Below are 18,850 nucleotides of genomic sequence, written 5' to 3' on the forward strand. Positions count from 1 at the left end.
CTATGAGCAGTACGAGAAACCGATATAGGGGAAGCGGGAGAGGAAGAGGAATTCAGTATAAGTGACAAGGAGACTGATTCCTGCCTGGTTTTTAGGCAGAAAATATGAAAGAAAGTGAAATAAGTTGTTGCTGCTGCAAATATTTCTCTATAAAATCCATGTCTAAGATTGACAGAAGACTGCTTTCTCGAGCGGGCAAGAAGCTTCTTCCGGGATCTCATTTGACTTCTGCTGATGTAGTCTTCCTCCCATAATGCCCTCTTCAGCAACTCTCTGGCTGCAGTCCACCAGAGGACAGACCCTTTGAACCCCCGCTGGTCGCACGGGCCGATATCTCATCTCTGCTGCTGCACACCTCCACGATGTTGATGATGCAGCAAAAAGCTCTGCGATCAAGGTTAATGAAAGTCGAAGCATCCCACAGCGACCGAGTTCACGCTGAAGACATAATCAGTGGAACCTCCTGCATAACCACGGTGGTCTTCCTGTCGGATGTCATCACCTTTACAGATGGTGCAACAGATGCTCGGTGGCTGTAGTCAGCACTGGGACTCGGGTTTATCATAATTTTACTCTCCCCCTCGCCCTGGTTGTTGAATACATTTTCATATACAAGGCAAAACAATCGAAGCAGCAGCCATCTGCCCATTTAGTCCTGCGTTTTTAAAGGGACACATTGTATTATATATAAAGGTAAATTCCAATATTTTAAACCTGGACCCTATTTTTTATTTTTTTACATATTTTGGGGTCTAAATGACAAACACCTACAAAAAGTTTTGATTGATCCAGGCAGCAATAGTCTGCAAGGTAAAATTACTGTTTTTGTCAATGGAGTCTGGTGGCTTTGAACAGAGCAATAAAACAGCTATTTCTTTTTAAACACAAAAGAGTTTACTCGATATCAGTAAAGTCTATCTCTAAAGGGATCATTTCCATAGTTCTGTCAGACAATTTCAATAACAATCAGACTGTCGGCAACAAAAACAGGCATTTTTAGTGGACATATTTTGATGGGCGCAGTTGTCCTGATGGATTACGTTGAAGCCATTGCAGCTCGTTCCAAAACCTTTCATACATATTAGCCCTTTAGACTAGAGAGAAAACAAATAAAAAATAAAAAGATAGTTTAAAAATAGTGTAATTACCCTTTAAAGGAATAATGAGACATTAAGGGAAATAAGCTAATTTGTTTCTTGTTGAGAGTAAGCTAAGTAGCTCAATTGTTTGCGATTTGTGCAATTTGAGCCCCTCTGCAGTTTTTTGAGTGCAACACAACTGTCGTAAATCTAAATCCCAGGTCTGTAACAATTTGTCAGACGCAACATCATCTCCAATATTTCCAACAATGTTCAAACCAGAGAATTCAAAGTAACATTCGGCTGCATGTTGCTTTAACCTCCAGGAGAGTGAGAGAGTGAGGAAGTAAGTCGCCGAACATAGCGTAAATAAAACTTAAAAGCGTAATGTGAACGTGAACATACACACACATAGATACACATACATAGATATTCATTGGCAATTGTGATTGTTTAGCAATAAAGACAACAACTCCCATGATCCCAGGCAACCAACTTTTATTATTTTGTTTCAATTGTGAGTCCCCTAGTGGTAGAAATTGCATAATAAAACATAATAATACATCTGAGTTTTGCTTGTAATGGAGTGTTTTACCTTCACAACACGCACCAACAGGCCATACCTGAGCTCACCTCATGTCAGACTGTAGCACCATCCTGTTAGCGATCATGGCAGAGAGGGCGGGAGACGTCAGCGGACACTGTAATTATATTCTGGATGGAATGCACGGAGGCCGCGGCGCTCATCCGTCTTGGATTCTGACGCATGGGAAGATGAGAGTCAGAGAGAGGCAGCATCCAAAGGCTTGTCTCCGCCTCGTCAGTCTCGCTGACACCTGGAACCGCTCAATCTCCTTACCTGGTGGAGGACGGAGTGGCAGGAAGAGACGGTCGGACGGAGAGGATGACAGGAATGGATGAAAGGAGTGAGGATGATATGCGGAGAGGGAGTGTGAGTGACAGACTGGAGCTGCTGAAGTTGTTTACCATAACTCTTATGCTTTACATAAACATACGCACACGCATATGTGATCAGACTCATGGTGATTTATTTTACAGTGTCCCTTCTCAAATAATCCCCTTTGAACACTTGATCCACAGTGTGTGTAACTTTTTTCAGCTCCCTTATCGGAGTTTAGACTCAAATCCAGCCGCACGAAGCCTATTGGTCGTCAGATTATCTCTCAGTAGAACAAGCGCTCCTGCAAAAATGCAAATCGGAGACGACTACATTTAGATTCACAACAATGAGCGGAAACATTGCGAGCAGAGTCGGCAGGCTACACTCTCCTCCTAAAAGACGTCTTCTGTTTTTCCAGGCAGGTCTATTTTTTGCACAAAAGTAAAAAAGAAAAAAAAAAGAGCTCACCTGCAGCTGAGCGACGGAGCAGCAGACTTTATTTCTCTATTCATTATTCATTACTCATACGAGCCCTATTTTTGAAGCTGCACACCCAGCTATATCCCCGCTAAAGATACTTTCTGCTCAAGCTTATGTGCTGCCATGTGTGATGAAAATGAGAAGCGAGCCTCCTGTGCAGGAAGAGGAAGCAGACGGGATTTTTTTTTTCTTTCTGCTGAGCACAAATCTCGAGTCTTGACTGTGTACACACAGAACGTACTCTGGTCTTGGACTGAAGCACACTTGTATATAGCAAAGTATAGGCAAAAATACACAAATATATTTCAGAGGTATGTTGAGGTAACATTTCCTCTCCTTTCCCAAATCTCTGCAACTTCTGCAGACACACAGATTTCCGGAATTGAGACCAAAAGTTTGTCGTGTCTCTGAAGCCTCCTCCCCCTCTGGAGGGAATCAAGCCGATTTTCATCTGCAGCGCTCTGCATATGGCAGCCTGACTGTCCTGATTTCATGCTCACTGACTCCAGTCTTCTCAATGTGTACTGTAAGAGCAAGAAATAAAGTCTTTATCTGGGTAATACCATGCCTAACAGTTAGTACAACCACTGTCAGCTAGAGCGTAAACCTGGCTCTTACTCAGGATCAAAAGGATCTTTCAAGAAAATCTGCTGATACTTATCATGACATTCCCTCTGAGTTTAACTTTTGTGGTTTAGCATGAGCTTTAGTACAAACAGTCGCCGCTAGGATGAATTGTAACAATGACAGTGAAACCACAGAGAGTAATCTTCTGCCTTTGCACGACTAGATTATGTTTTCAGGTTGTCATTCTAGTGAAGGAGATTATCTCAAGAACGCCTTGAAGGAATTTCTTTAAATTTGGCTCAAACGTCCACTTGAACTCAAGGATGAACTGATTAGATTTTGGTGGTCAAAGGTCAAGGTCACAAATCACATTTGTGGCCATTACTCAACAATTAATTTGATACATACTGCAAAATTTTACACAAATGTCTTATAGGATAAAATGATACGCTGATGACATTCTACTTCAATGTGACATCATAATGTTATGTGAACAATGTTCTGGCCATTACTCAACCCCAATAGCCCAGGTGACAGTGACTTGACTGGTGCACAGAGGCATACAACTGCAAGGCATTCATTCAATTTATATTCTAAAACCTGGGTCTTATTTTTTTCATATTCTGGTGTGTAAATGACGAATAATTACAAAAGCTGTGAAACGTGCTGCAATGGTTGCAATGTAATCCATTGGGGCAAATGCACCCATCAAAGTAGACCCACGGAAAGTGCTTGATTTTGCCACCGTTAGGCGCAGATTGTTACCAAGTGTCTGACAACATTTTGGAAGAGTAAGCTCCTTTTTGTTTTACCTAAAACAGCTGTTACATTGCTCTGGTCAAAGCCACCAGACTCCATTGATAAAAGCAGTAATTTTACCTTGCAGAACACTAGAGTTGCTGCTACCGCTGCAGGGGTTAGTTCATTTGTTTTAGTGTGTAAACTGTGTTTTAAAGAGTTGGTTTGAATCTGAACTAACATGTTCAGATAGTTGATTGTTGAGTCTCATTCCCTACTCATCAAAAAGTGACGCTTTGTGTTTCCCAGGTCGTCAAACACGGATGCTTTGTGTTGGTTGGTCGGACTGGCCACCAACGGGTTGGGACTGACACTCAACAATTATCTGTCTTACAAATTGGACCTTTAAAGCACCAAACACTTTTAGTGAACATCATTTGACGGGCGCATTTGCCCTAAAGGATAATGTCGGGGCCATTTTAACCCGTTTCAAAGCTGCCGGCTGAGGTGATAAAAGGCTTGCTTAATCGAAATAATACCAAGTCGGACTACTGATAAGTGCATTATAGCAAATCAGAGACCAATAGGAATGATTGAGACAGTCATGTTTTAAGTGGAGAAAACCAAAAACAGAGACAAGTGTCTCAAAAATGACAAAAATAGCGACTAAGAAAGAGTCAAATAAATCATTTTTTGGACTAAAACTACAAAATAAAAGAGAGAAAGAAGAGGCTCTTGCTGGTATTCAGAAACAGATGAAACCAAAACACAGATTCCCACCTCCCCCGTGTGTTTCACGTTGCACCTGTTGTTGTTATTACACCTCCCACACTAACACTCATAATCTGACATATACGAGCACACATACGGTATGGTCTAAAAGGCGTAGAGACATTAGCTGCATGACTGTCCCCCATGTCTGTGTGTGAGCGTGTGATTGCGTTGGGTGTGTGTCACTACTGGCTGTCAACGTTCTTGTTTTTCCACATTTTTTCTCTCCTGAAGATTTCTGAAATAAATAATCGTTTTTTGATCTTTTCTTCACTCTTGTACACACTGTGCTTTTTGTCAGCTGTTCTGTGCTGTACGTTTTTACTTCTTTTCATTGTCTGTCAGTGTGTAGACAGACAAGAGAAGCAGACAGAACAGTGCAGGTAGACAGATGATGAACTGGTAGCTGATTGAGTGAGATCATACAAAAAAAAGAAAAGAAAAAGGGTCAACTTCTTACCACTAACCCAGGCAGCCTGGAGAAGAGGTCAGAGCTCACCACGGATGCAGCAGCAACCTCACTCTGCGTTTTCTCCTCCTTTCTGCAGCGATGACCTTCCTCCAGACTCGTCTTTGGGGGAGGAAGGGAAGGGAGGAGAGGGGGAGCTGCAGAGTGAGGTCGAGTCACAACCACAGCCCCAGCAACAGCAGCAAGAGGCTCAGCCACAGACTCAACCACCACAACCACAGTCGGAGCCCCGACCACAGACACCTGAAACCAAACCTCAGCCAGAGCCTGAACCGAAACCCCAGTCTGCACCGGAGCCCGAGCCTCAGCCCGAGCCTCAACCCGAACCCGAACCCGAACCTGAACCCGTGCCCGAGCCTGAGCCTGAGCCTCTGCCCCAAGTCGAGGTTCCGATTGAGGAACCAGCAGCGGAGGCCCCTAAACCCCCTTCGCCTTGCAGAGAGGAGCAGGCAGTGGTGGAGCAAGAGAAGGAAAAGCCGGAAGAAGTCGTTGAGGCAAAGGGAAAGCAAGAGGGAGGAGGAGGGGAGGCACAGCAGGCCGAGCGGCGTGAGGCCGAGGCAGCACAGGAAGAAGAGGAGGAGGAGGAAGGGGGAGGAGCAAAAGGAGGTGGGGCGGGGAGGAGAGCCAGCCTGCACCACACGGCCTCGCCCTTGAGGGTGCGAAGCAACGGGGCCGGCTCGCACTCCACCACCTCCGACTATGAGCTCTCGCTTGACCTCAAAAATAAGCAGGTAGGGTTGTGTTGGGGACGGGGGAGGGGGAGGCTTGTGTGTACTGTACGTCTTGTGGTCTGACATGTTTGTGATGTTCTGTCTGAGGAGGAGGACTTTTCTTTTTTTTTTTTTTTAAAGAGACTTTTATTTTCTGTTTGTCCGTCGTATTGATCCCTATCGGCACTTCTAGACTTTGCGAACTGTATCAACTAATGATGAGCTTCCTTTTCTTCATCGTCATGAACCGTCATTGTCATCGCCATGTCATCATTTCATCTACATCCTCACACGGTTTTGTCTGTCACGAAAATCTGGATTGTAAAAGTTGTTTTTCTAAGAGTGCTTTATACTTTTATCTGCAGGTATTTCACTGTTGTGTTGTAATCTGATGCCAAGTAGAGCGACTCATGTGCCTTAATCTTTTTTTGACATTGCATTATTTTGGCAACGATGCACACGTTCACGTACACACATCAGGGTAAAATAAAGAAAATGTGCAAACAAGTTGAATTTGTATTGCATGAATTAATTTGTCTTCTCTCTGCTGCTTTATGAGATGCTCTTGATGATGAAAAGCCCCGTTTCCTCTGAGGAGAAGCATGTGACTGTTATCTGTTCTCATCTTTTTACAGCCAGTTAAACCAATTTTGTCCAAAACTGATATGTCTCTGAACTGTGACTGTATTTTAAACATGCGTTTCCATGTTCTCATGTTTGTGCTCTTTATCACGCTGTTCATCAGGGGCTTGGAAATCATTACATAATCATCTCCATATCAAGAGCCATCAAACATTCGCCATCCGTTTTCATTATCATGCATCCAAACACCATCCTCCAGTCCATGGATCTTCGACCAGGTAAGGCAGCACAGTTTGGGTCTAACATGTGGGGCCTCCTGATTGGTTTTCTGCAGCTGCAGTTTAAAGGGCAACTCCACCGATTTTACACATTAAGTCCAGTTTACGCATCACAAGGAGCCTGTAGGAACAGTTGTACTATGTAATATCCTCTTTGGTTCTGGAAGGGAGCTTTGATGTCATCCTAATGATGTCATCATGATTTCATCAGGGTTATCTCAGCCTGGGATTGAGACCCTGGATATCTAACTTCCTGATTCCAGCTTCTTAATTGTATGGATTTTATAGGTGTCACCAGTTTCATCACGATACAATATTATAGCATTTTTTTTGTTTTATAACCTTATGGACTGTTGGTTGGACAAAACAAGTCATTTGTAGATGTCACTTATACAATTTATGAAAATATTCATTAGCTGCAGACCTAAATATAAAAAGTGCAAATCATGCACGCCTTTACAATTTATAAAGGTCAATTGGTTTCTTATGAGGCACAAAAGGCTGCTGACTTCCCTCCCTCAAGTCTTGACTTCCATTACCGTCCCTGTAAGTGTAGTGCGTCACACTTGACCACACTTAATCAATAACCAAGAACAATCGGTTAAAAAAGTCGCCCTGGTGTTAAGTGTTTCTCAGTCTCAGGGCATCGTCCATAGTCTGTGAAGAAAATCTATTCAGAGGTGACACTGTCAGACTCATTTGTCTTGTGTCAATATTTGTTTAAATTCTGTGAACAAGAAGAAAAAATAAAAAAACTACAAGATAAGCTACTGAAGCATTATGGTGGATGTTTACTAAAATCCATTTTCCGAGCGATTGGCCAAATCTATTTGAGTTTGAGCATTATTTCACTCTCTGTCAGCTCCATTTTCTCTCTGTTTTGACTTCATTTCCTCACTCATCACTTCCATATTCAAGATTAAAGCTTCTTTTAACCTCATTGTCTAACCTGTGTCTCCCTCACATCTGTATTCTCACTATTTAAATCTCACTCCTCTTCCACTATCTCCCTGTCAACAATGCTGGAGATAGGTGATCAGCTAGATTGATCTTCTGTCTGTACAGTAGCGGGTGCAGGGGCTTGATGCATCTACAGATCAATGTCAGGGTAATTGGATCGGGGTGATACCTTTATTGCTGTGGAAGAACCTCATGACGAAGTATTTGCTTCTGCTTTAACTTGAGTGTTCATCCTTCAGTTGAATTTTTTAAAACATTTTTTTCAAAGTAAATTTTAAAATTATGCCTTATGTAGAAAGCTGGTAAATTAGCATTCCATTCTCATTCCATTGGCAATATTTTGTCGATTTTATATATATACACACACATTAATTAATGTAAGTATACAATTCATGTTTTACAGAAGCAAGACGACAACGATTTGTGGAAATCCGTTCAGTAGTTTTTGTGTAATCCTTCCTTGTTCCATCCATCCGACCACCAAACTGACCAACCATTCAACCGACCACCCAACCAACCAATCAACCAACCAACCAACCAACTGACCAAACGACCGACCAACCAACCAACCAACTGACCAAATGACCGACCAACCAACCAACCAACCAACCAACTGACCAAACGACCAACCAACCAACCAACCAACTGACCAAATGACCGACCAACCAACCAACCAACCAACCAACTGACCAAATGACCAACCAACCAACCAACCAACCAACCAACTGACCAAATGACCAACCAACCAACCAACCAACTGACCAAATGACCGACCAACCAACCAACCAACCAACCAACCAATCAACTGAGCAACCAACAAACGTACTGAGCACCAAACCAACCAACCACCTGACCAACCAACCAACCAACCAACCATCCAACCAACCAACCGACCAACCAACCAACCATCCAACCGACCAACCAACCAACCAACCAACCAACCAACCGACCAACCAACCAACCAACCAACCGACCGACTGACCGACCAACCGACCAACCAACCAACCAACCGACCGACTGACCGACCAACCAACCAACCAACCAACCATCCAACCGACCAACCAACCAACCAACCAACCAACCAACCGACCAACCAACCAACCAACCAACCGACCGACTGACCGACCAACCAACCAACCAACCAACCAACCAATGTAGCGACCATCCAACCAACCAACCAACCAACGTACTGAGCACCAAACCAACCAACCAACCATCCAACCAACCGACCATCCAACCAACCAACCAACCAACCAACCAACCAACCAACCATCAACCAACCAACCATCCAACCGACCAACCAACCAACCATCAACCAACCAACCAACCAACCAAACAACATATTAATTATTTTAAAACAAATGAAAGTCTTTAACTTAATTTGAAAAATGTAATTTTCAGTACAAGTTTCCAAAATAACTTTTATTTTTTTTCTCAACATCCATACTGATCAATTAATATTGATCAGTATGGATGTTGAGAAAAACATAAAAGTTATACCATTATCAATATCAATTAGTCCTTTTTTTTGTAAGTGGACATTTAGTAACATATCCTTGTGGAGAAGAGTTTGTTTAATCTCTGGTTGGAGTCACTGTTGCTCCCATCACCATAAGGTATGAAGAACAAAAAGCAATGAAAAAAATTTTCATCACTTTCTGCCTGAATTACCTTTTTTTCCTGTTTTTATTTCACCGATACACTCATATGTCACTAGCACATGACTTTAGCTTGTAACATGAGTTGGCCATGAGGAGACAAAGCTCAAACAGTCCACAAACCCAATGCCACCAGTGTCACGCAGGTTAGTCTCACTGTCAACCAATGTTATCTTAACAATTCAAATTTTCAGTTGATTGAAGTGACGCTCATTTGCTCTGAGTCAATTGAGACTCTCTCATCCAAAGCCTTAGGAACACAACACTCCCCCCCTGTTGATATAGGTCTAACAAATTGACTAAAAAGTTGTTCATCAAATGGAGAGGTCTTGGAAAAGTAAGTAATGCAAGTTCAGTCTTTGCTGAAACGATCAGTGATGAGACTTGAGTTTAAACGACTCCTCCTGCTCTGTAATTGCTGCTAATTTCTGCTGGAGTAGATGTGGTGCCCATGAAAAGGCACTTCAACGCATATCCATAAAATTAAACATTCAGCAATGAAAAGTTTAATTTGATGGCTTGTATTCGAACAAGGGCTGGGGTAGCAGTTGAGAACTTCTTTTCTGTTTTACATCAAGAAGTTCAATATGTTCAGTGGCTTGTCTTAAAACTGCTGATGCAAAAAGGCATGGATTAGCAAATGTGATGACAGTTATTCAATAGGTCGCTGCTGAGAACAGTGAAAATGTATCACCTCATAGTTTTTTGCCTCTCTAATGAGATTCTAGGTTTTGTTTGACTGAGAGGAGTCGATAAAGTCTTATTTTACTTTTTTACATCTCCAAGTTTCCAAGAGCATACTCCCAGAGTTCTAGTACCCAATCATTTGGTAACATAGGATCTTGGGGACATAGGACTCTTTGTAATGGTCCCATTTTGTGCCATATAGATCTGACAACATGTCCTCATACCGACATGTCAATTGCCAGTCCCTCCCAAACGACATATATCACCGTTCCTAAAACAACATGACTGTAGCACCCTACTGAGACATTCGTTTGGTCAGGTTTAGGCACTAAAACTACTAACTTTTTGGTTTAGGTTAAAACAACTAAGTTTAGTACATACATACAGTTACATTAAATACATGACATAACGCAACAACGTTGGCAATTCAAAATAACTGGTGGTCGACTTCCTCCGGATATGGACTTCGTCGCTCTTTAAAGTACATCACCTGACTCCCTCCTTTATTGCTGTAATAATTACTACGGCCACAAGAGGTCACCGCCAAGCAAGAAAAATCAATATGGGTTGTAATAAGCTTCTTTCACAGTCGACCTATATGCTTGCTTTTCTGATGAGGATGGGCTGAAATCTGGGGAACATAGGACTCAAGAACTAGTATAGTTACGGTACTGGAATTTCTATCTTTGATACGATACCTACACATTTTCTTAGCTCAGCACTTCTCATCACAGATTTCAAATATTCTGAATCATTATGCATCAAAACAACAATATTTTTGACAACAGTGCTGGGAACATAAGAGCCCTTATCATGTGCCCATTATGTGTCATATACATATTGGGAACATAGGGCCCTGGAAAAGCACTTACAGTATGTACAACTGTTAAACACAGGATCACGGGAAGATGGGAATGACTCACTCCTGCCCTTTTTCGGTAACTGACTTTGGTCAAGGATGAATCAGCTTAACGGATCACCATCTTCTGATGACATCAAGTCTTTTATTGTCATCCTCATTTTGTAATGCAGTCAGCATTAGTTGTGTCCCAGTTTTGCTGTTATATAATCATCTCATTAATCATGCAGATGTTTCTGTGCTGTAAGACAGTGTGCATGAGCATGAAAGCTAATAATCACGGTTTTGCATTTTGCCCCTTATTTCTGCAGCATGTGAGATCTGATAATCTGCTTTTTTTTCTCACGCATATCAGTCTTTTCTTGCCATCGGGAGACTCGGGAGACTAAATTTACAGCTAGAGTGATTTATAAAGTTAAGTGTAGTAGTAATAATACAGAGGGCTTTATTTAAAGTCACATTTTAAAGATGGGCGTATCTAACATTTTGTTGCTGTCCTACATGCCTCTCCAAAAAGTGGAGTAAAGAAAAACAACTCTGTTTTCAGTTTTGTGATATTTTTAGATAATTCACCCAGTTTTAAATGGTTCAACTTAACACTAAGTCTACATTAGGGTTGAGCAAGTACTCTGCTTAAATGAGTATACGGACTACAAGTATCATGAGTGTAAAGACGTGATGAAGAAAAATCCTCGTTGGGTAGCTGACCAAAGTTTATTCATTCAAGTTTATAAAAAACTTCATCTTACGTCTGTAAATTGTTTTTTTACTCTTGTGATGAAAAATATTGATCTGAAGCTCACTTCTGACGCTGTTCCTTAAATAGTTTTCCAACGACAAATATAGAAACTTCGATCAACCCACATCGGTTTCAGGCTTAAAGTTACAACTTCCGGTAGTCCCACTTGCGAAGACAAATATGAATACAGCTGATTTAGTTGGTTAAACAGACACAGATAATGGTGTTAGGCGCTCATCCCTAATTTACATGTCCCATTTAATAACTTGTATCCATCCTTCATAGAAGAATCCACCTTTTCCTCTCTGTATTATCTTGCCGGTTCCACGTACACGTCGAACCACATACTGCATTGTCGTGCCTATTTGTGCTGATTCGTTTTCCACCTTTTTCCATCTCATTCAAATGGGAACATGAGGTCAGCATGGTGCTGATCTGCCCGTCAAAATCGATTTAGAGACCCTGGTGGAACAGAGCAGTGCCATCATCGTTTTCTCAACCTACCGCGTCTCCGGCCTAATCTCTCTCCATCAGCGCTTAGTGAAGTGATCATAGGTAGAACTGACAGTCGGCTAATGGGGGGGATTTTCAGCAGTGCCATTCCAGTACCTCTTTCTATATCTTACCTTCTCCTCGATAGCCTGGGCCACTTGTTTTCTTGTTTCTTCAGTGCTCTGCTCATCTATCTTTTAGTTGTTACTTTGTCCTCCTGCTTTTTACGGATGTTAAGCTCTCTGTGCAGTTGTCGAGTTCCAACTAAGGATGTACCCGTATGACGTTTTCATGCTCCGATTATTGTCGCCATAAATAACTAACACGATAATCATCCCTGAAATACTTTGAGCCAGTTCGGGCGGCTACACTCAAATGTCATTCACTGCAACACATCCAATGCACCGTTTTAATCACAGTGGTGTATTTAAGCCTTCAGCTGAAAGCTACACCGCTGCGTGCTGCCACTGCTGCTGTCAGCATTTCACCACCTCCACCCCAGTATCCACCTGTAGGCTCTGAGTTTAGCTCTCCTCCTGGGAGGGTATGCATCACCGCTGACGTCAGAGCCTCGATGCCAAACATTAATGCTCTACATGTTCTACATTTACATAATGTTCTATTCCACACGAGCTGGCTGGCTGATATACAGTGAAATGACTTCACACCGTGATCACCTCTGATTTAAAAAAGAATAAACACAGAGAGACCTTTCTTGCAACTGAACTGACATCAATTACACGACAAACAAAAGCCATTTCTTTTTGTTTGAAGGTTCTCTACGTAACAATTTTGAGCAATTTGCATTCATCTGAGCGTATTGTAAAATGGTGTGAAAAATGAGACCTTCCCCGTCTCTCCCCCGGATTTCTTTGTGAAGGACTTTCCGTAACAGTCCAAATGATGTGACTTCATGACACATTCTCGAGTGCCTCGTCTCAGTTAGTCTCTCAGATAGCAACAGTAGCTATTGTTACTTTATAGATGGAGTCTGCTAACGTAAACAGCACAACACAGAAATTGCAAAGAGCCCCTTTAAAAGTCAAACTCTTGAAGTCATTCTACCACGTACAGGGCACCAGTGTAGTAAAATAAGGACAGGGGTAATATGATCAAAGTTTCTAGTTTTGGTTCGTATTCTAGCAGCAGTTTCTTTCTCTCCAAGTTGTTTGTTAGTTGTTGATTTCAGTAAGTGTTTGAGCATCAACCATGTAAAGAATGTGATGAATCTTGGCAAGGATTTGTAGGTGGAAATATGGAGTCTGTTAAATTGTTGGGAGGGCCAAGATTTCTGATACAGGGGCTTTCCAAGATTTAGCAGCTAAAGAGCCAGATCATTCCCTCAGGAGGAGGTGGAGACCAAAAATGGAGCAAAAACAAAGTGAATATTGGATTCACATTCACCAGGTGGCCCAGCAAAATATTTTGGTGTACAAGAACTTTGTAGTAAATGTTTCCTGCTCAGCATTAATATTTAAAAGGCATAAAGTTAGAACATGATAGCTATGGACAGTTACATTGGGCTGTTACAAGCCACTAGCACCCCCCACATGTCTGCACACCATCTGTGCACTACTGCTAACAAATACCACATACAGAGATAAAACTAAAACTTGTCTGCAATCTGTTTTCTTTATGCATGCAAGTTGTGTGCTCTCTCTCACCCATGAACTTGCCGCGCCTGACTAGGTCCTACTATAGAGTAGCTAAAGCTAGGCATGTATTGAGACTGGTTCTCTGTTTTTTCTGGCTCTGTTTGACTAATAGAAAGGTGCTGTCTTGTGGTTAATCAAAATTAGACTGCTAATAAAGACAGGAGTGCTGTGCTGTAAATATATATATGTAATAGAGGTTGCTAGTGTTTTTACAAATAGATGGTTTAAATACAGTATAACAGCACATCTAGGATCTGCACACTGGCTCGACTGGCATCAAATCCTGTCTCTTTTTCTTACTTTGTTCCTCTTCTCCATGATCCCTTCCTCCGTAATCATGTCCCAGCTTGGCCTGGTGGCTGTAATTCCATCTGAATGGCAAAGTGTATCAGATACACACTCTGATAAAGAAAACAACGTGACCCAAATGCTTTATTCATCATCCCCGACCCGGCTTACGCAGAAGGCAAAACAAACAAGCTCGACTGCCACATTTAATCAAACGCAGCCTCGCTGACGGCCCTTTCTCACACTCAAGGGCACCTCTGCAGTGAAACTCTCTGCCGAATTTGTTTTGATGAGGGACACCTTTCTGAGTAATGAGGTCAATCATATTACCACTGCGTCTAAACCTAAACAAAGTCTATTTAGGAGCCCGGCCGTGGCGATAAGGCTAACCTTGTCATCGCACTGCAGTCACAGAACAACCCAGATTAAAAAGTGATGAATATTCAGGCTGAGTTCGACCAGCCTGCAAGAGTAGTCGCCATCCGCAGATACAGTAGAGCTCCAAACCAGCGTCGAATTCAGAGACCACCTTAATATTCTCAGTACGTCTCACTTTGCTCGCAGAGGCTCTGCAGTGAAATGTAAATGGAGTAGATAAGATGGATTTTCAGTGTCATTCCACTTTTCTAAAGAGCTTTGTATGTGATTCCAATCCTCCAGTGACAACGGCAGAGGCTGCATCTTGTTGAACCAACCACTTATCACAAATTGCAAACCCTCGAGGCATTACGGCCTATCAGGAGACCATACAAGGTGGCTGGGTGACTTTGTCCGGGACTAAAGCGAGAGGAGATTAGCGGCTAAAAGTCACATTTTGATCCTTCGTGGCTTCTGTGACCATCGTTCGCTTGCATTTGAGTTTACAGGGGAGGTACACATAACTCTGATACAAGAAAACACTGAGGGAGAGAACAGCAAAGATTTCTATTTCCGAGAATTAAACGCCATGCTATTTTTAATATGCACGGTCTGTGAATTATATTTAGAACACGTACATTTATTCATGTTTGTGAAATGACACCGCTCTTCTTTCAAAACTGAATCCTCCTCCACTCTCGTGCCCTTGATAAAGTTAGACCAAGAAACAGAATTATATTCATTGATTTACTGTGAACGAAAGGGATTTCAGAGTGACTCGAGAAGATAAGAGCTCTTTCTGGGCACTTCCAAAGATACCCACACCCTGATTGTTCTGGGAAACTCAAAGAGGTCTCATCCAGTGTTTGAGCTGCTGCCAGATGAGGATGGCTATATTACATCTCTATCTATTTCCCACAGTATTTGAGCAATTTTTCACAGGCAAGATTAATGGCTTGTTCAGTTTCAGACAATTTAAAGTTGCATGGAGGACCCCTCTATGGAATTCGCAGAGATTATGAGTTCTATTTGCTGAGGAAATGAACAGTTTGTCCAAATGCCATGAGTCAGCCTTTGCTGTGCTCTCTCTTTTAAACTGTGGCTTTGACCGAGCTCTATATGGTTTCAATACACACATCACAAAGCCAGCCTGCAAAATAGAACCACTGAACCATCTGAGGGTGTGATAATTTGAATTTGGAGCACTTTAATGTGTGAATTTTTGCCTACTTCTTCCAAAAATTGGACTTTACAACCCTTTTCATCCTCTGGGATTTTAGTTATTTTCTTTCCCCAGCACAATTATCCCATTCCTCTATTAATGTCTAGCTGCTTTTCAACTCATATGCCATATTCATCTTCCATGCACTGCAGCGACAAGCAAGATAACATTAAAAATGGTGAAAAACTGGTAGTGGCATGACATGCATGCTCCCAGGGGATTATGGGAGTTTGTCCTATTACATATCTTTGTGTATCTGTGTTTGTTCTGCAATTTCAAAGAAACATGCAGCTATAACTGTCAAATATGATTGAGTCCTGACAGTTATCTGTGATTGCAGAGTGTCCGAATTGGATGTTATCTCTTTCTTGATTTTCCATCAATTTTTCCCTCTGTGTCCTTTCTTCTATTTCTAGATCGAAATGTTAGAGCTCAAATACGGTGGACACCTCATCTCCCGCCGTGCCGCCTGCAAGATCCAGACTGCCTTCCGCCAGTACCAGCTCAGCAAGAACTTCGAGAAGATCCGCAATTCGCTGCTTGAGAGTCGTCTCCCTCGACGAATCTCCCTGCGCAAGGTCCGCGTGCAAAACACGGAAGGTTTCTCCGCTGAACGGGCCCTGGCAGAAGGCTGCAACTTGGCAGGCATCCCATTGGTGCGCTCACCGTCTCTGCCTGCCACGGTTGGTAGCAGCCTGACCGACCTGGAAGACTCATTCACTGAACAGGTCCAGTCGCTGGCAAAGTCCATAGACGATGCACTCAGCAACTGGAGCCTGAAGACCATGTGTTCACTGCAAGAAGGTGGCGGTTATCAGTTCAGTGCTGACTCCTTCAGTGCAGCGGCAGCAGCAGCAGCAGGAGTAGGAGGTGGTGTGGGAGAAGCAGGTGGTGTCGGAGAGTCAACGATTCCTCAAGGCCCGCTGGACCCAAGTGACCTGTCGAGAAGCGCAAGCAAGTTGATGATGGCTTTCCGGGATGTGACTGTGCAGATCGACAGCCAGAACTTCCGTGTTTCGTCGTCAGTCTTGGAATCATCCACTTCCGTCACGATTGGAAGCTGTGCCCAGGAAGGGGCCTACACCACTGTGGCATCTCCTTCCACAACAACAAACTCCACTCCAGCCTCTATTCCATTTGTCCCCTCACACGATCCACCTCCTCCTCCTGCAGAGGTCCCAGCTGAACCTATAGATCCCCCACCGCCCCCTCAAGAACCCCCACCGCCCCCTGAATCCGATATAGAAGGAGGCGAGCAGGATGTTGAATTTCCTGCTCCTCCTCCGAGTGAAGAAGAGCTAGGGGAGGATGATCAACCTCCCCTAACCCCTCTGGATAAAATGGCAGCCCCTCAAAGCCCAGAGGAGGTTGTGATGATGGCACCACCACCCACAGAACCCCCTTACGCCCCTCCATCACAAGAGGCTGTAGTGATGGGGAGCGCGTCCATGGTGGAGCCGCTGGAGGTCAAGAGGTCTGGCTCGGAGACAGCAGACAACAGCTCAGAGCAGATGAGCAGCAGCAGTACGTCGACAGAGGCACGCTCCACATCTGAAGCCTCGTCGAAGGAAGCACTGCAGGCCATGATCCTCAGCCTGCCACGCTACCACTGTGAGAACCCCGCCAGCTGTAAGTCACCCACGCTGTCCACTGACGTCATGCGAAAACGCCTCTACCGCATCGGCCTCAACCTCTTCAATGTGTGAGTAGCCACTGCATTTTCAGTCTTTTGTGCTTTGATGGTGCTAATTCATTTCTTCGCTGACTGATTTGAAATGAGTAACTGCAGTGAAACAGACAATGAATGATCCCAAAGATATCTTGTTTTCCTGGTCTGTTTAATTATTTTTCTTAGGTAGGTGAGTGAAATGAGCTACTCTTTTTTTCTTTCTCTTCAAAATAAGCATATATTATGGTTAACATTACTATTTGAAATGTGAGAGAAAGGACAGTGGTTGTATTGGAAAGGATAGAGAACTGTAAGCACAGTGAGATCTATGAAACAGTCTGTAACTCCTCTAAGTGTACCTGAAGTTTGATGGGGCCCTCTGGACTCAAAAAGCAAAGAAAAGCACTTTTCCTCACTGGTCCCCATTGTGTTGAAAGAACAAACAGAATGAAACCCAAACCCCAAGCCAGATCTGAGGTGCTTTCTTTCTTCTCAGAAAGACAAATCAGAACAGGGAGGAAGAGAGAGAAGTGTGTGAAGATTGATCTGTAAGAGGAAATGAAGAAAAAGCCCGGCTGAGATGAGACAGTTAGTGATACAGTTATAGTGCAATGTACTTTACAATGATAAAAGTAACTACTGTTAGTTTGCCGTAAGTTAGTTTGCCATACATGCTAATGATTGCAGTTAAGTAAGAGTAGAGAAACACGTTATTTGATTAATTCTGCACATTTTTTGTTCTTGTGCCTTTGGATTTAATGGGTTAGAAAAATAGACACCACTGTCCAAACTATCTTAATGGCCGATTTACTCGTCCAACAGCACCATGAACGCAGCTTAAAAATGTAGAAAAAGTCAAACCTTGACAGACGAGTTGTGTGCCTGACGTCAGCGCCCTTTCAGACAAGTCTCTCCACTTGGCAGCCATCTTGGCAAGATCCCCGGTCATTTCAGGCTAACAAGACTCGGCTCCTATCTAAATGAATGGAGACGGAGCCATAAATCACTTTTAATGGTCACCAGGACAAAAACTGCTTGTATTGAATCACCAGTTGAATTTGATAAAAAAAAAAAAAAAGTTTGATACCTTTGCCCCAAAGCAAGGTTTAAAACACGACACCGACTTCTTTTACCGTAATGTGACACCATCAGCTCGCTTGAACAAACGCGGCTTTAATGATATCCTCCTCTTCCTTTAGAAGTCCGTCTGCAGCTGCACCAAAGTGCTTGAAACGGTCAAGCAAGTGTGCGCTTGTGTTGATAGGCTGATGTGTTTCCTGGTTCGGCTGTGATAAATGATTGGCTTTGGGGGCAATGTCCGGCTTATATACGTTATACAGTCTCCTTTCTCATAATGTCTCTGCTAGCGTTAGTTATAGTTGCAAAGCTATGATTTGACAATCCCCGCTAAGTGAAGGCGTTTTGCGCCCAATACATTTTCCCTTTTTTAAAAAAATAAAAACTTGATGTTCCAATTGATTTGACATTCGTGTCAGGTATGACGTGCCAATCTTAAATGCGTCTTTCATGCCAAGAACCCAAGTGAAAAACCTGATGCAAGTATCTCTTGTATTCATGCCACTACCCAACTCCCATTGCATTTTCCTCTGTGGCTTCACAAATTGTCAGCAGAAGAAAAACACGTCTGTCTCAAAAAAAAGCTTGTTTGTGTTTTGCTGGTTGCAGCTT

The 18,850-nt window shown here is 42.9% G+C and overlaps 1 protein-coding gene across 1 annotated transcript in view; it reads left to right on the forward strand.

Moving 5' to 3' along the window:
* iqsec3a (IQ motif and Sec7 domain ArfGEF 3a) overlaps window positions 1-18,850 on the forward strand; it is a 101,427-nt gene that overhangs the window by 44,960 nt on the left and 37,617 nt on the right. Inside the window, exons 3-4 of the mRNA XM_073480314.1 lie at window positions 5,085-5,736; window positions 15,909-17,194. Of these exons, the coding sequence (XP_073336415.1) occupies window positions 5,085-5,736; window positions 15,909-17,194 (1,938 nt within the window). The remainder of the gene's footprint in view (window positions 1-5,084; window positions 5,737-15,908; window positions 17,195-18,850) is intronic.

Source organism: Pagrus major, chromosome 14 (genome assembly GCF_040436345.1).
Source record: "Pagrus major chromosome 14, Pma_NU_1.0".
Classification (NCBI taxonomy): Eukaryota; Metazoa; Chordata; class Actinopteri; order Spariformes; family Sparidae; genus Pagrus; species Pagrus major.